Consider the following 23,090-nt stretch of genomic DNA (forward strand, 5'->3'; position numbering starts at 1 on the left):
TTCTTGTTATGCGATTGGTTTAACAAATAAGCTTATCCTCTGCATATTCTGAGCAGTGATTTCTTAATTTTTAGGAGAAAAGCACCATAAATAAGATGATAAATATTTTTTTTCTCCTTGAATATATATGTTTAATTCCACAAATCTTAACTGTCTCTTAAAGATTGATAGAAAGAAGACGCATCTAAATAAAATGAGGAGTTTGATATTTACCAAACTAATCGATAATAATGTGTGGCTGTAGAATTCAGCCTAAACTGATAGAAAAAAAAAATACAAGCATTTAAAATTTCATTTTAAATTATATACTTAAGTTTGATTTCAATGTTTTGTATTTTCAGGGGATTGAAATCACTTTGTTTTGAATTTTTTCAAAAAAATTGGATCGCTATTCTTATAAGCAGGAAAATTTCAACCATTCCAAAACTAAGCTTTTTAGCTTTTCTTTTCTTTTAAAGAAACACTTCATATATAACGGATTTGTAACCTTATGACTATTAATGATTGCATTAAAAAGTAGTAATGGAACTAAAGACGTTACCAGAAAATTAAATATAATTGAATTATACCCTTCCTAAAAAATTAAGTGAAATAAATACTTTCATAGACGGTATTTCATAGTCACTAATTCAAAGAATTTCCGAATGTAATCCTGAAATCCGGTATTATTTATTATCACTCTGAATGTGTAGACAAATATCGGCAGACAGTAAATAAACGAACAATATCTTTCATTTGTTCATTGTATCTTATGGCATAGGATGGCTCATCTTTTAAGATTAGGAATCAAGGCCACCCACAGAACTGGATAGTACGTTAGCTGAATGTCAACGCAATCTCCATATCTCTCCTCTATTCTGAGTTGCCGTGTTAGCAGATAAAACTCGTCTAGTGAGCACATTTGCGATGCTTAGGCTTTTCTAAGGCAACTAGTGCTTAAGAATTCAGCTCAGGACTTGTTGAGGAGTTAGTAACGGTAGATCCCGCAGTTATATGTAGTCTTAACACTCCATTCAGATTTTGCGACCAGATACGGCCTTCCTTAACGTTTGATTTATAGCAGAGGTTTTTTCAGTTGTCTTGAGGTGTGTTTTTTATTATACTTTCTTCCGCTGGAATCAGACACAAACAGGAATTTTTTGTTTTTTATTTGTCTCAAAAGCATGGTTCCTTTTTACTGGTTATCTTATAATTACCAGATTTTTATTGCTATTTTGTAGATAGAGTCAGAAATACTGCTTTTAAATTATTCGTTTGAATCTCATTAGTTTATTTTCAAATGCTTTGCATCTTAATGCAGATTTAGATTTTTGAATCTTTGGTAAGCATGAATAAAATTTTGATATTTTGGAAATGATAAGCCAGTTTCAACCTTCGTTTTGCGTTTTGTCTTATCTTTAAGTATACATTTTTTTCAGTTGCGTTTTGAATTTCAATAATTTAAATCAATGGTAAAATTTAAATTTTCCTGCTAGACAAAAATTTTAAATTTTATTTGCGAAATTTTATTGCCTTTGTCTCAACAAATAAAATTGTTTTGGGCTCTTACTGTATAAGATAACGAGAGGAAAAAGATGCTTCCCCCTATTTTTTATTTTTCTGTTTGAGATCTTGTCAAGCTAAGTGAATCTCCATTTGTCTTATACACTTAAAAAAAATCATATAGAATTTTTTTGCGAAATTTTGATGTCCTTGTGTCAACAAATGAAATTGTTTGGGTCTCTTACTATATATTATGATAACGAGAGGATAAATATGCTTTCCCCCCCTTTTTTTTTAAGATCTTGTCAATTTAAGTGAATCTCAATTTGATTTATACGCTTAAAAAATTCAGATAGAATTTAAAAGTCTGCCAAAAAATTGTTTACATGAATCTAAATTACAAGTAATCAAAGCTCATGTTAAGAAATTGAGATTTTCTTTTCGGTTTTAATTCGATATCTCCAAAATTAAGGATATGATTTAAAACGTTTACTTTTCCTTCGTCTTCTAGGAATGTGCAGAAGAAAAGGCATTTACAATTTTTGTTTAGTAATTTTTTTTATAACTTTTACTTATTAAACACTCTTTCATCTAGAATCAAGAAATGAATTAAGTTCTTATTGCAAAAATTAACTATTGAACTAAATATTATAATTAAAAATATATTAATTAAAAATTAAGCTGGAAATACATAATCCATTTAAAAAAACCCTTTGAATCCTATTACAACTTAATTCGTATTTGAGTATTTATATTAAGATATGCACCTAGTGATATTTGGAGAATTATATTTATTGAGATAAATAAAACTTTTAAGAAATAATTCAATTAATATATTTTCTATAGGTATTTTCATATCACCTCAACATTTCGAGATATTATTGCATCGTTCAGAAATTATGTAAAAGAAACTTATAATACAAGCCACACATTTAAGTCATTTAAAATATAACTCTAATAATTATTAAATCAAAGAGAGAAACCGATAGAAAAAAATTTATATTTTTGAGAAATCATAATAAAGTTTTAGGCTAAGAACTACATATTTTTATTCTTGACAATTTTAACTTAAAGCATTGGTATATCAGTCAATATATTTTTAACATTCCAACTATTATTTAAAACAATGCGATTTACAAAATTATTGGCATATATTGTCTAATGCTAATATGTACATGATATTTACGAATTGTCAATACACAAATTGACAGAAATATAAAGTACAAAATCTAAAATAAGTATACTTGATAACGAAAGTTCTATAAAATATTATATGTTTCTTTGCATTACCAATTTTATAGATTTTTTTCTATCTATAATATGTGTATGTTCCAAATTGTAAGGAAGGGAAGATTTTAAAGATTTGACTAAATGCACTGCAGCTATACATTAGCCTCCGTATAATATTGATCGAAAATATATCAATAACACCATCCTCAATTACACTGTGCTATTTATCGCCATTAAATACATTTAATTATCTTTTTTATCAACTTTGGTTTTCATTGCCTTTATAATCTTAAATTTATACGATCATCATTTTTTCATGATTATTTTCTTCAATCTACGATTCTCCCCTACCGTCGTGGTGAAGAAAGACCTTAAATTTTTGATTCCATCGACGTCGGGTTTCACAGCAATTTTTAATGTGTTTTATTTTTCTCAGTAGTCTGCCTCATTCATTTTTCTCAGTACTGTGTCTGGGTTATTCAAGCCTGGTCTTATTGCTGCTTGGTTTCACTTTATGATTACAAGATTATTTTCAAGCAGGAAATTAGAAAATTCGTCGTATATATGTAAATTAGGCCTTTTCATAATAAAAAGGAAATAATATATTGCTTACGTTATTCTCAGAATAATTTCGAATTATGAAAAATGGGAGGATAATATACAAATTAATTTATAAAACTGTAAATAAAAATTGTAATTGTAAACATTTGTTTGGAAGTATTAATTCAAAGCATTTAAATTTTGATTATTTCAAATTTTTGCTACATACAGCAAGATGCTATTCTGTTTTAATCTATATTAGCGAATATCGAAAAATCACATGAATTAGATTCCAGTTCTGATTTATAATGGCTATGCGATATTCATATCGTGCTGGGTTATGTTTCTTATAAATGAAAAAACGAGAAATGGAGGCAAGAAGAATTATCAACTTAATTCCTAATATCGCCAAATTGCAAATGCAATGCATATGAATAATAAAATGCTTCATTTGAGATTTTAAAAAAATGAGATAATCCCATTTACGAATTAGTAATTTAAGAGGGATAAGAGGGTTTAAAAAACGAATTTGATTAGAGCTATATGAAAAATATACACTTGTGTGATTTCTGCTTGAAACATGTTCTTGTCTGAATTTTTAACGAAAATTAGCTTAAATAATTTGAGGAATCATTTTAACATCTAATTCCATTTCAATAATGAATATTATTTGCTCATTTTTGAGCAAAAAAAAAAAAAAAAAACCTTGGGATTTTTCACTCACTTGAAAAATAGTTACTCGAATTTTTATAAGTGTCTGTATATTGATTAAGATCAAACTTATTTCTAAGTGAAGTACTGCAGTTTTCATTTTCTCGGCTATAGAAATAAATATAAAAGAATAATAAGTAGCTCTGAACTGAAGAGTATTTATGTGAAATTACAACTTTTTGCAAATGCGACATTTTGAAATAGAAAGATCGTTAATTATGAAAAAAATTTGATATATAATCACATTTAATTTTGTCAAGAGAAGAGAAAAAAAAAAAAAATGATAGATCCCGCCCCTCTTTCCTTGAAAATGAAATATTCTTTAAGCATTTAGGGAGGAGAAATGGAGCGCTGCACCTATATTTTCACTGAAAATAAATTTTCTTAACTCTGTAAGAAATGAAAGGGTACCTATATATTCACATTGATATTTTTTTTCCCCTCTAGGCTTGAATGATATCAAGACCACTGGTGGTTACCAAGCTTCACGACGGCGAATCCTACTACATCTGCGCAGTGTCCGCAAGCGGCCGAGGCTATATTTAAGAACTGGTCTCCCATTTACGTTTCTACAGATCAAGAACACAGTATGAGTTCGTATTATACCAACTCTTACATGCCGGACCTTCGTAGTCCTGGAGGTGTCGAGCAGTATAATGGACAACCGGTTCACACACAACCCAATGGTGACATGTGTGACCAAGGACAGAGACAATATATTCAACCGCAATATGCATCTTCACCGGTGCAGGGGGCCACGTATCCTCGGTTTCCCCCATATGATAGACTGGAGATTCGTCCGATTACCTCATCGCCAAATTCACCAAGCCCACCGGGCCAGTATTATGGGAATCCTTGCAATCAGGCACCGCCTGGACCGCCATTACCTCAACCTGCTCACCAACCGCCCCAGCATGCTCCCATGAACCATCCTAACGCGTATGTACCACAAGATGGTCAGAATAATTGCCGAGGGTCGCCCCATCACGACCCCAACGGTGCACAGCATCCAAACATGTCGCCAGCTCAATACCCAAGCTGTAAAATGCAACCTCAACCGGTTCCACACGGACCGCCCCATCAACAACAAGCTATGGGTCACGACCCCAACGGGGTGGTCCATCGACAGGTGAATTCGGAATGTGGGCCGCCGCCCCCACCGCCGCCCAATACCATGCCCCCGTGCCAAAGTCCGGTTCAGTCCCCACAGCAGCCACCTCCCCAGATGTATCAGAATCATGGCGGTCCCCCACCCAATCAGCAACAAGTTCAGCAGCAGCAACAGGTTCAACCTCCTCAGGCTGGGAATATGCCCAGTCCACTTTATCCCTGGATGAGGAGTCAGTTCGGTAAGTTTAGCATTCTCTGTTTTTCAGAAAAACTTTACTCACATAACTATAGATTTTTAATATTCAAAACTTCTGGATTTAAAAAACAAACCATAGTTTGGATGCCAGAACTTAAATGACAATGGGGGCTTTTTTTTGTATGAGTAGGGAAAAAAGCAGTTTTTCTTTGCTTGAAATTTTAAACATGATAAACATTCTTCGTTTTTATTATTTGAAAAATGTCATTTTAAATGGCAATCTTGGAGGAGATGCAGAGTAATTTCGTCAAAATTAGGCTATATTTCTCAATAAAATGATTAAATAATGATTTCATTTTCAAGTAAAAAAGTTTTTATTTCTTAGACTCAAGTAATAATTCGTTTTTGCTTTCTTTCAGAGTCATTCATTACTTTTAGCGTAGCTATAATATGATTTTAATATCTAGGTATCTTTCGACATGAAGATATATTATAGTAGAGCAATGTTTTAACTCTTCATGATACCTTAGATTTTCTCTCTGACAAAAAAGATACTTTTGTTTCTCATTTTTGAAACCTTTTATTGTAATTAATTTAGATATGTTCCTCATAATTAAATAATTTGAAGATATTTGCTTTGCTTTATTTTTTGCATTTTTTAGAAGAGAAATTCATCTTATACACCAGCTGTATAAATACTAATAACATTAATAAGCTTTTAAATACCTTTCTATGAAATATACGAGATATAAATAAATGTAAATCATATGGTATTGAAGTGTTATTTTTTAATATTGTATCTCTAAATATATTCATCTAATACACATATTATTTTTACGTATTTTGCAATATTGCAGATATTATTATTGAATGTGTTGTAGTTTTTGTGTCGTTGTTTTGCGTTTGTTTTTATTTGCATTTTTTTTTAACTGCTCGTAATGCGTTATTTTTTCCTTGTTAATTTATGTGTTGATTTTTTTTTTGTCATACTTAATGTAGTGTTGTTTTTTTCTTTCTTTCTCTCTTTTAATTATCTGTGTGTCTCATTTCTTTGGCTAAATGAAAAAAAAAAAAAAATACATATCACTTTCACTGCAGTGCTGTTATGAAGACAGTAACAGGATTAAAAAATTTTTTTTAAATGTATGGAAATATTATTAGAATTTCCTATTTTAACGGAACCTTATATTCAAAATATTCTTTTTGTATAGCTAATATCTACTAAATTTTATTGTAAGGTAAATTCATAATTAGTTGAAATTTCAGGGAAATTATTTCCCCCCTTTAATTCGAGAATTATAAAATATACAAAGTTCATTTTTATATCAATCCAGGGGATTATGAGAAAATTATTCATGGTATTTAAAACAATGTATGAAGAAACGAACGAATTATTCGATTTTTTGCACTTTTCAGAGAGCAAAATTATTTTTCGACAGTATATGGATGAGTATGGTTATAATAGTAGTTGCTCTTGAAATGAAAGTATTTGTTGTATTTATTACTAGGAATTTTTTTCACCTAAACGTACTACAGTTATTAAAATATTATTTTAAGAGTACATGTTACTTATGAAACAAAATCCTTGCTTTAAAATTATAGTTAAAATCAAACTACTTTTTTTTTTAATTTTACGTCTTTATTTTTTTCACATATTATTATCACTTCACATCTTTATATATATATATATATATATATATATATATATATATTTCACATTTCACTGTAGCAATTGACTTATTTCTGTGAAATGCTGAATAAAACGTAATGATATTCTGTCTTCCGTCTTTTATCATCCATGGAGAGTGAATTTCAAACGCTTTAAAATAATTATCCTCATCTTTTGCATTTTATTGAAAGTTACTTTTTAGCAATAACATAAATATTCGCCTCTGTAAGGTTGCTACGATGATTTAATTATCAGCGGCTTAAATATCTGGTAATTTATGTGATTGTTATTCAGTTTAAACTTCTAATTTGTAAAAAAAGATTTAAGTAAGAAAGTTTCTATTTCTGAAAAATGATGTCTATAATTTTAAGATTAATTAATGTAATATTCATCCATTGATTTCCAAATTTTATTACTTTTGACAATTTCAAAAAGTTGGTTTAGGACAGTCTAAGTATCGATCTAATAAATTTTTGTTCCTACTACCAGATTCTCGTAGTGCTTTAGTTCTTGAAAATAAAAAAAAAAAGAAGAAAGTTACTTTAGTTACTTTAAATTGTTGATGTTAATTAGTTGCGTTTCTGCTGCCTTTTATGAAAATACAAGATCAAGGTTTTGATAAATATGAAAAGCTTAAACTTTCGAAATTATGACTTTTACCAACATTAGCATCTTATTCTAAGCATTTTTAATTATTGAATATTTATAAAATTTATAAATAAATCGAATGCTTTAAAGTTTCTTTATATTCAAAAAATTACATTTCTTTCACACAATTTCATCGACAATACTTATAATTATTCCAGCTTTAAAATATATTTGCACTGCCGTTTTGTATAACTAATAGTTACTAAATTTTATAGTTAAGTAAAAGGTACTGCCGTAATGTCTCTCTCCAAACGATACAACTAGTTGCAGTTTTGTAATTAGTTCTGATGGTTTTTAGCTAACGTTAGTTTAGCTTTATCTTTCCAGCTAACGTTATCAATACTTAATCGCTTCGCTTTGAAAGCAATTCAGCCATTGAACAGGCATTTAAAATTGATATAAATTTTTGTTAAAAAATAAAATATTGTTATATATATATATATATATATATATATATATATATATATATATATATATATATATATATATCCTATTTTGTTCAGATATTAATGATTTTTCAGCAAGTAAATGTTTGCAAAGAAAGAAAAAAAAATGAATGAATAGTGAATTGCATCACAATATATCGAACAAATGTTCGCGACACTTTAAAATTTATTGTATATTTTGGTATTTAAATTTTGATTTTACGGAGCTTTATTATGTGCTAAGCTTAATAAGTAAAGGGTTCTTTTTAATAAGTTTTGCAGAGCTATAAAAATGCCTTTCAAGATAAGATATGTATTTGTATTTAATTACCACATAGGCAAAACATAAACAAATAATAATTTTATCAAAGATCTTTATTTTACTGATTTAAAACAGCTTTATTTTACCGATAGAGGAAACTATTCATTACACCTGTATTACCAAATAGGCTAAAACTTTTGTGATTTTCTTCTAACATTACACACACACAAAAAAAATTTCAGACTTATAACTGTATCTAATATTGCAGGGAAGATTATCATTGGTATAGATTTGCAAGATAAGTAAGCGATCAAATAACAATAAGAATACACAGCGTTTAAAATATACACATATGAAATTTTTTTCTGATTTACGAAAAGACTGAACTGAATGTCTATTCTAAGACATGAATGAAATCATATTTAATTTTCAGTGGTAACTAATTTCCATTCAATCCCTCAATTATTTTTATTGTCTGGATTATAATTGTCAGTTAGAATCGCCAATAGGAATTAGTTTCTAATTTATTGACACTGTCGACCTTTAAAGTCATGACTATATTAATCCTTAAGCAGAAGGAAATAAAACACCTGAGAATAAAATAGCGACTCTTCTTTCAAATAATTGTAGTAATGTTGAAAAAAGTTTTTTTTCTCTCTCTCTCTCTTGACGTACATTCCGAGAATTTAAAAGAATTTTTGTTTTCGCTTTCGACTTTCAATTTAAACATTTTTCAAAACATTTTTTTTTTTTTTGTACGATAATATGGCCAGTGTAGTTAACTCGGCCACTTTCCTATTTTCGTCAATAAATTCACATATTTTGATCTTCATTTTTATTTAGTGAGAGGAGAGGGGGGGGGGTTAAAAAAACATGCCACTTCATTTTTTTTATTTCATTTTATTTCATTACGATTACTTCATTTATTTCATTTAAGAATAAATCGAATATATAAATTTTAAAAATTGAAAACTTTCCAAAATTCTGTTAAAAATTTAAGCCGCCATTAAAAAAAGGGTGGAGGGAAAACATAATTATAACATAAACTATAAATGCTTCGAATTAATTATAATAAACATAAACTATAAATGCTTCAAATGAAAGTCGTTACATATTACATGGTATTAAAAATTCTACCATATTCAATAGTGCGTTACGTTTTTTTCAATTCAATAAATACACTAAAATAGAGTAAATTTACTATATCAAAGTGAGAATGACTGCTTTGGATGGCAAGCAAACGCATATATTTTCTTCCACACAAAAAGTTATTTCATTAATTCAACTCCAAAGGCTACTGTAGTATCTTCTGTGTTTTCTGTGTCATTTTTTTATGGTAAAAAATTTAAACTCACATTCAAACTTCCAAATGGCCATATTAACAACACTGGCAATATTACCTTAAGATATTTAAGTTATATTCACTTAAATATTATTAGAAAAATTTTATGGTAATCGTAAACGCCGAATAGAAATTAGAGTTTCCTGTCAAAATCAGATGAAGTCATTATTTGCGTTAAGTTTTCTGCTTCTATTTTATTCAAAATGAATATTCTTTGTTTGAAGCTACATCGTTGAGAGCATATAAAATCCTCATAAATACTGAAAAAAAAAAAAAAAATGCCTTTTTGTTGCTATTAGATATCTGGAAATATGAATATAACGAAAAACATCCGAAATGCAGTTTGTATATCACCCCCATCATCATAGCTAACAAATACTGGCGCATAAATCTTATCAATGAAAGTTTTCATTAACAAACAAACCGTTTAAATTGATAACCTTTTCGCCTGTAAACTAATCATTTTCATAGCTCAGTAATGATTTATTTACTATTTACGTGAGATTATATTTAATAGAAAGCTCAGATTTTTGATTTTTCAGGTAAATAAGTGAATCTCTCGGAGAAAGAAATATTGCTTCTTATTTTTCATAGAAACAATTGCATTTGTATTATTAGAGGGAATGATGCACTGTTATTCTTGGAAACCGCAAATAGATTGAATTGAGGAAGGAAAATAACTGTGTAGATAAATTTATTAGCATGCCAAAATAAATAAATAAAATAAACTTTTTAGAAAATTTTTAGATATAATATTATTTAAATGCAGAAGTCTTGTTTTCATTTTATTCGTTTCGCCACTTAACTAATTTAAATGCATCGATTTAATTCAGGTTAAATAAAGATTATATGGTCACCAAATTTAACAGCTGATTTAAATTTACAAATAAATTCCATTGAAAATTCCAGGTAGTTTATTTTGGGGCAGGGAAGGTCAGTTAGATCTCTAACCTTTTTTATCTCTAAAAATTCTTTCGGAATCTTAGCACCTGTCATTGACATTTTCGTGTCTTTGAGTGAAATAATGCCCAATTATTCAGAGCGCGCATGCGTTGAAAGAAAGGCTTCATCATCGATTTTGCAGAGTGCCGTTTATCTCACATGGAAAGAGGACTTGAATTTGGAGTACGTGAGAATATTCTAAAACTCCATAAGAACGAACTTTCTCATTTAAAATAATTCATCGTATTTCTGTTTAGATGCTTTTCGTACAATGAACATATTTAAACCTGGAATGAAATGAAAGCGTTGTGAATGTTCAAAACTGAAGAAAGAGTAAAATAAATAAATAAAATAAGAGAAATCTATTAATAATCAACTAAATACAAGAAATAAAGATTGTTTTCTTTCATGTATTCAGTTTATTCAAATTATGTTTATTTTCATGTTACATCTCATGCAAGCATGAAAGTAAGTATAATTTGAAAGTAAGTGATAATAAGTAATTACTTTGTATTCCTCCGTAGAAAACTCAAAGTAGAAATGATAAAACAACGTAATTCGTAATGTCTTTCTTATATTCTTTGAAATGAATATTTTTAATCTTATACATTTCGCTTTTGAACAGAAAAGGCGAAACTTCGCCCCTTGCCTTGTATTAAGATTCATTATTATTTTTTAAATTTATTTTGAAAAGATAGAATGTCGTAATGGGAAGTATTTTCTTTTACTAAACATTTTCAAATATTGGGAATAGGAGACTTTTGCTTATCGAACATGAATTTTTACTTTATAATGTTTTGTCTTTTATGCAGATAAAAAAGAAAAGATTATTAAAATATTAGTTTAGGAATAAATAACATTAAAGAAGCACTATATAGATTTAAAATTGTAGAATTATGAAATCTGGCTAAAAATCTTCAGTGATGGGATTATAATTTTATAACACAGAAAATACGACACTTCGAAAACCTAGTGCGAAATTTAATTCTTCTAGCTTAAGATTGCGTTTAATGCTATACAGATAGTACTAAATTAAATAACAGAAATCAATAGTGCATTACTAAAAAACTAATTAGTTATAAATATTCATATAAAGAAAACTATTACCAAAACTGTTTCTAATTTCGTATGGCTGTTTTTAAAACAAAGATAATTATTCTGTTGTTCTTAATAATATATATTAAATAATCTGATAAAAATATGTATAACCTCAGGGCTTAAGTTCTGTTGAATTGCTGCTACATTCACTGCTTACTGACACGACTTAGTGGACAAGCTTTAATAAACGTAATTTAATTTAGATTTAGGCTCACCATGTATCTTCATATATATTATATTTATATGAAAACTGTTACAAAGATGGGTACTTGACCGATCATATTTTATCAGTTTATTGATGCTCAAGTTTTCAAGCTTATAAACATTCTGTTATTTAATTCTTTTTATTCTTCTGGCACAAAAATAAAAATGTAGTGTCGCAATAACCGAAAGTTTCATAAAATTTCTGGTACTGGCTATCATTTTAAAGAAACAATTTTCGATTCGAAACACCACAAACTGATAATGGAGTTGTCTCATATGCGCGCAGAATTTTGCTCCTCAGTTTGAAATAATTCTTTGTTCCTATGTCTCAAAGTATTATTAGTAATTTCTCAACTGTCTACTTTGTCCTATTGTTTAATCTGAGCATATTTAAGAAGTAAGTTTTAATTTAAAATATGCAACAACAATTATAAACGATTTAATCTTTAAATTTTAAAATTTTCAGTGAATCTAATATTTAAATTTTCAGAAAATTTTCAAGAAATCGAAATAAAGCAAATTTTAGAACAAATTAAATAATTATTAATTTCGAATAGTTATTTTTTAGAAACATTAACAGTCTACAACATTATTACATTCTGTATTAAAATGAAATAAATGGATCAAATACTTATAGGATTTATTTGAGGATAGGCAGCTGAATTTAAAGTAAAAAAATGTGATTAAGAATGTTGATATTTTGCTTTTAAATATATAGCTGGCTTGCAGTAAGGAAAATAATCGTAATGCAACCTTTTACATTAAGAAGTTTGCACATTATTCCTCAGCAATCATAAAAGTTGTTTTCTGTTTCTCTTTTCGAATATACGAGTCGTTATTTGATTTTGCACTCAGTATTGCACCGCCATGGCTATTTTCTGCTTATCAATTGCTGAATTGATTATTTATATTAAGATGTAATTGAAATTGTTTTCAAAAACTTGTCACGATAAAAAAAAGTAAAATATAAAATCAATTAACTGGAGGAAATATTTTTTAATCGAAGAATGAAAATACCCATCCAAAAACAGCCAAAATAGCACCGCTCTTGTCTTTTTTATTTTTATTTTTCTTTATTTCCTTTTTCTATGGTGTGTATTTTTATTTTGCATCATTTTTGCCTGCCTTGCACGCTTTACGTTGTTTGTTTTTTGTGTGTTCTTTACATAATGGAAATTATTTCATTTTTTTTTTTTTTTTTTAGTTTTAAATGGCCCCATTAATGCATTTTATTTAACGTCAAGTTCATGTTTCAGACATGCCGAATCTATCGCAAATATTTTGCTGAGATATCAAATATAATATGATGCATAGCGAGAAAGATGGTGAAATGTTCCTCTTTTTAATACTAAAAGCTGAAAATAAATTTGCAAATAATTTTATTTAAATGTTTTGAACTTATTTCAATAAAGAAAACGTAATTTTAGATTTAAAAAATGAAAGAATAGTAGAAAAACAAGTAAAAAAAAAATAAAGAAGAGCATTAATCAATCCAAAATATATCAATAGAGCTTAAATCAATATAGCTCTATGAAAAATAAAACGAAATAATTAATTTAACCAAATCCAAAAAAAAAAAAAAAAAAAAAAAATCTTTCCTTAAACTATAGCGCACAAATTTCCACCTCTCTTTTTTTCTTTGTGTTTTAATGGCGGTATTATTAATTTCAAAGGCTATTCCCAGCTGAATTTGTCTCCTCAACACATAGAGAGTGGAGAATATTGATTTTTGTGTGTCATATGGGAAACACAAGCGAGATATATAATGAATAATTACATTGCACATAAAATTAGTTTCATCTAATCAGCGCTGCATGTAAACATTAAAATTTATAAGTTAGATTTGCAGCAGAAAAATTACATGTGTGTTCGGCACAGTGAATCTGCAAACTACCTACACACTTCACAAGTCTCTTTTTTTAATACAGATTCCATTTCATGAATTTTAAAGAATAGATGCTCGTCTGTATGCATTGAATACATAAAAATTTAAAAATTTGATTTATTATTTACTGTCATTAGAATAATTGATTTATCATAAATCTCAAAGGAAACAAATTATTGATAACAATTTAGGATCAATATAATTTTTGAAATAAATCTGAATTCTTCGCTAAGATGAGAATGAATCAAAACTTTCCACATTTTTATTAAAAGTATAGTGACATTAACAAAGAATATTCCTTACTCTCAATGAATGTTCCTTTAGAATTATTACTGAAACAAAAGGAGGTTTCAATCTTTGTTGATGGAAATGCCCACAAAGGAAATTAAACTTTAGTAAATCAGTTCATCAGAAAATCAAACTGCTGAACTTGACAGGCTCACGCGAACTAGCTCTGTGCAATTCCGGAAACAGTAGTTATGCTTCAGAGGACTATTGATCGCTTAGACAGCTGTAAAGGTTATGTGCGGAAAATGGTCAGATTTGAGATTTGCAGGAGGTTTAAATCGTTGCTCATCTTCTAAATATTTCTTGAACTACTCATTAGATCAAAAAAACTATTAATTTCTTGTATGCCTTAGCCAGGTTTAAATGAATTCAGTTTTTAAGCATTTTTGTATAATTAGTAATATAGATGAGGAGATTGAATATTTTAATTTAAAGCTTGAACTTCTAGGATTTCGTTATTTCCTAAATGAGTTGAAAATCGAAAGTTCTGTTTGAGTAAGAATTTTTCAAAAGATGATAATATACTACCATTATTTATTTCAAATTTCGTATTTTGATGTGTCAAAAATATATTTAATTGACCAGTGACATATATCTAAAAATAAATGTTATCAAATCAACTTCTTTGATTCTAAAATTTTCAGCGTCAGATATTTTAATTTCATCCATAGAGAGAGTTTATAATGCAATCTGAATTTATACATTTATACTACCATCTCATCCTTTGGCTGTTAAGTTTTTGATAGAGATAATCACTTGCGAAAATTTATCCGGAATGAATTGCACATTTCTTAATCAAATTTAAAAGTCATCATGAACAAAAAATTACAAAGATATTCTTATTCCTATTGGTGAGGCAGACAATTTTATATTCATGTTTTATAAAATGGTAACTGAATCATAATTTACTGCATCATGCATCTTATCAGGCATACTTATCACGCGTTCAACGGTGGAACATTTCACCCATCTTTCTTTTTTACGAAACCTAACCAAACCTTCTACTAAGGTATGTTAACCTTCATTTTGCAACGCAGGCTTGGATGATTGCGAAGATGATTGTGAAAGAAAGTGTGGGGGTGAACTACAAGAGGAGTACGATGCTTTATCACCTTACGAGACTCCACCACCCCCTCTGCCCCCCGTACAACCTCCCTTATGTCAAGAAGGTACAGGTGGCCCTCTGTATCCCAAGCAGAACGAGAGGCCTGAAATAGTTCATAATCCTCTACTGCTAGGTAGGTTAATGGCCATTCTGAAGCAGCACCCCTCTTTTGTGTCAATTCATGTTTGTATCAATAACTATAACAGAATGTTATATACTAATATAAAATGAGACTTCAGTTATTTGCTCAGACGCATTATATTAAAATGCTGGGGGTAAAAAAATAAAAACGAATATTTCAAACTTAGCTTTTATCGTTTTTTTTTTTCATGTAATAATACATGAAATCATATATTTTACTATTTCCTATATTTTTTTAATTGAGTATATAGCTTAAAGAACACTTTTGATGATTTTTTTACTTGCTTTTTATACTTTTGAGGATTTTAGATACTAGATTTCATTTACAAAGCTAATTCGGATAAAAAAAAAAAAACTAATGTAGATTGAGATCCGCCATTTTTTTTTTTTTTTTTTTTAATTATCTTCAGAAGAATTTTTTTTTTCCCCTCTAACTACTGTTCCATAAAATAATGCAAACTGATGGAATGTTGATGAATTTTATTTGAAATGAATATTTCATGCAATAAATGCCATTTCTTGATATTTAATCAAAGCACCGCTTTGATTACCCCTAATTTGAAAGCATTTTTATAACTTTTGCTTGAATTATCTTTAGTTTTTGCATATTTCTTCCAAATTACCAAATAAAAGATTTTTCTATCGATAAGTCAGACAACCTCTTTTTAAATTATGAGAGTAAATAATATTTGTTCAGCAGATTTGTTATTCTTTGGTTAGAAGATATTCAGCATGAAATAATTTTGAAGAAAACAAATTTTCTTCAAAATTATGTAAATTTCTATAGAGAAAAAATATTTAATGCTTTTGTTATAAAGCAATGCCATGCACAACTTTCTTCATAACAAAATGTATGTGCACTTTAATATAAATTAAAAACTACATTAAAAACCTGAAAAAATTATTAATATGAGTAATGATTTCCCATGACATAACCATAACTATTAAACTGAGCTAAATATTAAATTTATACGACATAGCAGCTCATTACTTTTCATTAATAAATGCAATATGCTTAGAATTGAAATTCTTAATTATATGATATGCAAAATATTAATTGGAATAAATCAAATGAATGAATTTACTCTCTTTACTGATTGACTTATATTTATTTCACCAAAATCAAAAATGGTGTTATATGTACATTTTTAAAGATAAATAAATGTAAGTAAAAGTAATTTTTATTTTATCTAATGTATAAAATAAAGTATTATTATGAAAAATAGGACCTCTTATAAGATTCTATCAGTTTCACATCCTTATATTCACGTATCCTTATATATACGTAAAATGCTATTTAGTTCAAAATGCATTCAAATATTCTTCAAATAAGAAAATAATTTAAAATCTTCTCATTTTTTTCTTGTTAACTTTTTCGTATTTAAATAAGAGAAGGCTTCTGTTTGATCTCCCAAAATTCCATGTAATGCTTCGAATGAAACTATTACCTTCATCATTTATACTGCATCGCTGCTTTGTAGATACCATTTAAAATCTTGTTGATAGTTCTAGAAATATTTAAATTTGCTAGTTTCAAGACTTGAAAGAAACCTTTCTACTTTTGCATGACGTGCCCTAAAATTTTTTTAAAAAATTAATTTCATCGTCTAAATTATAATGAATCTTAAATGCTTACATTTTGCAACTTTAAGGATTTTATTTTCCCCTTCTTTCGCTGATACAAAAAGTTTTGAAAAGCAACACATTTAAGAGCACATTAAGAGCAACACATAAAGTTTGAAAATTCATTTGATGTCAGGGAACCCATTCTGAAACTCTAAAATTTACGATATATTTTTTTCGAAAAATTAAGTCAATGTGGAATTTATAACTAGATAATTATGCATAGATTTCAAGAAGGAAAGAAAAATATCAATGTGTCATGGAAAATATCAGTTAGAAATTAATTAAGTAATTGAACTGAACAGATTGATGTAGTAAGTAAATTTCATATTTTGCTCCTTATGAACCATTTTCAAATGTATAACTATCCCTCACAAAATAATTTTCACATGAGTTATAAATTTAAAAATCATTTAAAAAAAACAACTCTTCGTTTAAATGTTTTGAATATTTCTCATTCAAATGTCAAAGAAAATATATGAAAATATGCTCGTAAAAAATTATATGAGTTTTGTTTCAGATTCCCCATACCTATTTACGTATAGTTTATATGAAATATTGATGAATGAAAATCTTGAATGGACATAGTATCATAGTTCACATACATGACTTCCGCTCCATCTGTTGAGAATGAAAATAACTAAAATCTATATACTGTATCTTCTAAGCTCTGAAAAAAATAAATAAATAAGGCATCAGATAATCATTTTATACGTTATTAAATATTTAAAAAAAATTAATCAAAAATCTTATCATTCGAATTATGCTAATATAATCTTTAAAAATTTGAAAAATAGAGAATATTACAAAATGCCACTAGAAATTTTCCTGTGTCTCCCTTTTTGTGTCATAATTACCATTAAAAATGATGCTTATTAGTAGATAATATTGTTACTAAACATTACTCTTTTACTGAAAGTAAAGAAAAGTGTAGTTAATTTATAAAATATATTTTTGATAAGTTAATTGGAAAGTTAAAAAAAAAAGAAATTTGACGAATTTTTAAATTAATACAAGCAAAAAATAAAGACCAGACTCGAAAATGCGAATTTCAATTATAATAGGAGTTCTGAAATCTCTCATAATTGTAATCATAATAACTTAATTATAAAGCCGGAATCGAGTTCTGATTGGTTGATGCACTCTTGAATTCTGTTCTTTAATATTCGTAAGTGAAAATATGATTAAGTTCGCCAGCCTGTAGTATGCAATATTTCTTAATTTGGCGGGTGTTCTTAGTGTGCGAGATGTCAGCTAAATCAAATAAAGTTGTAATTAGACTGTGGTGTGAAATCCGAGAGCTTCGCAGCCATAAAACATAAGCAAAGTACGCGGAGATAAAACTCTATTAAGCTTGTTTTATAGTGCAGGGTAAGAAGTCAGTATAAATCAAGCTTGCACCGCTAACACAGCATTGCTTCCTCGTGTAAACAATCTAACGCGCTTCCATAAATCGATTTTAGCCTCATTTCTCATGCGACGCATAGCAACGCTGTAGCCACGCCTATCTCCACGTTCATTGGCTCCTGTTCTTCAAGATGAAAGCTACTACATACCGCTATTTCGTCACTTCAGCTGGACAAGAAACCTCATAGAACCAAAAACTTAGGAATCACACTCTTGTTTAAGAAAACAAAAAAGTTTCCGCACACTTTGTGACGTAAATGATTGTGTTTCTCTCCATTTCATCGTTGTAAGAACACTTAATAGTTTATTCAGATGACATTTATTATGTTGTAGCTGCAAACGTACGCAACCAATGACAATATGATGCTTGTTCTACTTAGTATATTCGCAAGTTATTCGTGCATTGTTAATATTTCCCTATAATTGCTATCATTTTACATCGATAAATGAAAATTTTTATGAAATTCAATTCATAAAGATGATAAATCTTGTTTAACTCATTTTTTAAAGATGCATTTAAGTATTTATTACAGATAAACCAAATATTGGGAAAAAATTATTATTAATATTATTATTATTGAAATCAATTTTAGATTTATCATTTGCAATTAAAAAAATATTTTGTTTGCAAACTAAGAAAGACATTAACGAGAAAGTCTATTTTAATTTCATTATATTTAAGTTTATTGCTATAGTTTATAATTTCTTTGTCTTTAGTTTTTTTTCTTCAGAATGATTTGATTTTTTTATTGAATTTTAAATAAACATAATATAAAATAATGTAGGGAAACAACGTTATAATTATAAAGTATTTTCCTTTCGTTGGAGAAATTATTTTCATTATACGCTTTTATGCGATTCCGGTAGATGGCGCTGGAAATGTCGTGATTTATGTGGGAGGGGGAGGTTTTTCCCTTCAGTTTGAAAATTTAAAGTTGAATTTCGGGAACGAATCCTCAATTATTCAGCTGATATCATATAAAATTTTTAAATTTTATATTTCAATTGCTAGTATACGAAGTAATCACTTCACATAATATCACAATAAGCATGTAGTAATATTAAATATTACTATTTAAGCTATTCAGGGGACCTTAGGCTATACAAGCTTCAGGGCTTTATTATTCTATTATCCCTATGGGATTTCTTCTATTTCTAAAGTTTTTTTAAAAATTGAAATTGATAAACTGAAATAACAAATTACTTAATTGTACGCAACCACTTTCAAAAGAGTTCCATTCGTAGTCTCGCAAGCAAAATAATAATAATAATAAATAAATAAATATAATAAAATAAAAAATTAAAACAATATTAAATTTAAAATATTCATTTAATTTTTAGCACAATAGCAATCTCAATATTTGAAAAAGAAGTTTGCCAAGGCTGTTGATTTGTGAATCAGCCTGCAAACTGAAAAAGAAAGAAAAAAAAAATCACTTTGATCTGCAAGAAAATGTAGAAACATGAAAAAATTTCTAAGAATAGCATTCTAAACTTTAGATGAGACATGGTTTTAATTTGAATTAATTAGATCATATGGTCTTTTCAAATTAAACTACTTTGAAAATACTGTAAAAAAAAATCTTACTTTTCAACAGAATGCCCAAAATTGTGGAGCTTCTAGTTAGTTACCTTGTCTATTTGACAATCATGTCTTCCTGCTATGGAAGATAATGACATAATACTGCAGATATCTTATAAATAATTTTAAATTTTAATGGCATGGTACATTTGTTGTTATGACATGAACAAGAATTGATTCTAATAAGGGTATTGATAACATTAATAGTTATGTGTTACGAATAACTTAGACTCTATAGTTTTTAATGCTTTTCAGGAATTGGTTACTATAATATATTTAATTTTATTTCCATATTTTATATTTTACTTCATTTTCATATATAAACAATAACACTCAGCTCTAAGTTTTAACGTGAGGGTTTTAGATACTTTTTGAAAAAGGCTTTATATTGACAAAAACTAGCTGTGAAACTCTCTTAAAACAAAACTGTCATGCAAGAACAAAGGGAGTGAAAGCAATGATAGGAGCTTAGAATTTTGTCGAACAATTTTTCAGTAAATTAAGTTTATAAGAAATTATTATTCAACGTCATAAAAAATATCGAAACCTGCAATAAAGGAAAAATCTTAATAGTCACAATTAAATCACATGATTCAAATATATTCATTTATTTTTTCAAAGTAAAAAAATAAATAAATACTGTATGTGAAACTAGCGTGCATTTGATGTAATGAATATTTACAATAAAAGTGTTCATAGTAGGGGTTTAATAATTTTGTTTTTGTTATACTCACGAAAATTCATAATGCAGTTTTTAGTAATAAGTGACTATGATTCGTATAAATGATAGAATTACTGAAATATATATATCATTGCTAATTAATTTTGTGAAGTAGAGCTTTACATACAAACAACGTAGAAATGGTGTCCGTTTAGATTATAACAAATATTTTTGATTGCGCTTCAGCTAATTTGATATACTTATGATAAAAAATTAAATTGAAAAAAATTAAAAAGGTAATATGTAAAACATAGTTAATTCCTCATTTGTCTCATTCCCAAAAGAAATACGTGCAAATCTTAATTTCTGTTAAGGACAACTGCAAGCATATTTTTAATTAATGATTGTCACAGGTTATTGAAACATTGATATAAAATAAAATAATTCTCCTAGAGCAAATAGTTTGCTTTATACAGTTCTCCTTCACAATAAGACGGATTTCTAAAGAAAACATGGCACCTTTCTTTCAATTTTGAATAAATATCTCATTGCTTAATGTAGGTATTGATTTGTCATTATGTGGATAACTGATTCGCCCTACGACGGAATATTTAAGTTATCGATTCATTAGGTGAGTTTGATTCAAGATCAATACTGTTATCTCTTGTCGTAAATTCTTGCGTATTGATTGGATGAGTACCGCAGGACCACTTAAGTAGACATGTTTAATTAATTATTAATACGAAATTCTGAAATGCATTATGTTGTACATGCCGTTCGCATAGGTTAAGTATTGTAGTAATTTGACAAATAAATGTCTTGATCTTAATGAGAGATCGAATCTATGTCTATTTGTCTCTTAGGTTGTTTATTTCCATGTTATTATTAAATTGTTTGAACTTTTTAAATTGTACTTAAAATCCGTTTTAATGCGAAGCAATTTTAAGCAATCAGGGATAATCCAATGATTTTTATTTTAATCTTTGCAACATATATAGAAATACAGCTTCAAAATAGAAGCATTGAAGATCCCCCCTCCCCCGCAATCATCTAAGTAAAGGTATTGTTCAATTATATTGCCGACGTACTTACACATTCCTTTCATTCCTCAAGATATTTTTCTAAGGTGTTCGTTTTGGATTCCTTCAGTGGCGAGGGAATTAAATTCTGTTTCCTTTCAACAGAAGGAAGGGAAAAGAATTTCCCCTGTTTTCTCTGCCTTCGAAGATAATGGAGGCTATGTGATGGATTAACCAATCTTCATTCCTCCAACCTTTTCTTACTAAACTCTATTATGTAAAAGGAATTGCTCTTGTCTCCGTTTGAGTTTCGAAATTACATTTACCTTTGAATTACTTCGACCTTTAGTTGGATTTTGCAATAACTCACGAAAGAATTTCAAAACTAATCAATTCGAAAGATGAAGTACTTCCAGAATGAAAGTTATTTTTTTCCCCTTGTTCATTTAAGTTAATTTGTAGAAATACAAATGATACTTCAAATGTTTTTTTCTGAAAGCATCGTTTGTATTGTAAAAGTCTTACTAAAACTATAAAATTAAATCTACAGTATTCTCATATGTGAAATGAAATTTGAAAAATTTGATTTTGATTAGAAATTAACTTTTAAATTTAGAAGAAATGTAAATTAAAATAATACAAAGAAAACAAGAAAATTAGAGATTATTTCATTGCAGAATTTTTAAAAAGAATAACATAAAATTATAATTTAAATGATACAGTCCTTTGAGGGTAGATTATTTTGTTTATATAATTTTAAAGAATGTTGATTAAAATATTACTTCAGTGCAGAATATTTTAAAATTATTTTGAAATGTAATTCATTCTCTTAAGGTAGATAATTTGAATAATATCACTCTAAAGAAAATTTAATTAAATTCTGTTTTTTTTAATTATTATTTCTTTTAAATAAAAATTTTTGATGGTCTTTGATAGTAATGACTCAAGATGAAAAATCTGCTTTTTGCAATGAGCAATTTCGAAAAATTAAATTACAACTATCCAAATCAAAGTTATACAAAATTGATAAAAACAATGATATTAAGAACAAAGAAAACAAGAAAATTATAAATTACTTTAACACAGAAATAAAAATATATATCTATAACAACAAAAATATAATTTAGTTAATATAATCTTTTGAGGATAGATCACCTGGTTTATATAACTCTAAAGAATGTTTGATTAAAAAGTCATTTTATTGCTGATACATTTGTCATTTAGTGCTGATTATTTAAAAAATACAATGAAATGTGTTTTTATATAAAATCTAATTATTCCCTTAGAAGTAGATCAGTTGGATTATAATTTTTTTTTTCTCTCGTTTCCTGTAAACAATAATTAGTTAGACAGTAATGACTCATGATGAAAAAAATTGCTCGTTGCAATGAGCAACTTCTAAAACGAATCAAAGTAATGTAATTGAATTATTTCTCTAATAAAGCTGTTTTAGAATCCATAAATCTTTTTCACAAGTTGCGTGCGTGTTCCAACTCAGAATCTTACCATGTCTCCAAGTG

The 23,090-nt window shown here is 27.9% G+C and overlaps 1 protein-coding gene across 2 annotated transcripts in view; it reads left to right on the forward strand.

The window, feature by feature from the left end:
* The window catches only part of LOC129958311 (homeotic protein antennapedia-like), a 202,684-nt gene that overhangs the window by 159,428 nt on the left and 20,166 nt on the right, over nucleotides 1-23,090 (forward strand). For both annotated transcript variants that reach the window (XM_056070709.1, XM_056070708.1), the window contains one exon: nucleotides 4,411-5,312. In XM_056070709.1, coding sequence (XP_055926684.1) covers nucleotides 4,553-5,312 — 760 coding nt within the window. In that variant the 5' untranslated portion in view covers nucleotides 4,411-4,552. The remainder of the gene's footprint in view (nucleotides 1-4,410; nucleotides 5,313-23,090) is intronic.

Source organism: Argiope bruennichi, chromosome X1, assembly GCF_947563725.1.
Source record: "Argiope bruennichi chromosome X1, qqArgBrue1.1, whole genome shotgun sequence".
Classification (NCBI taxonomy): domain Eukaryota; kingdom Metazoa; phylum Arthropoda; class Arachnida; order Araneae; family Araneidae; genus Argiope; species Argiope bruennichi.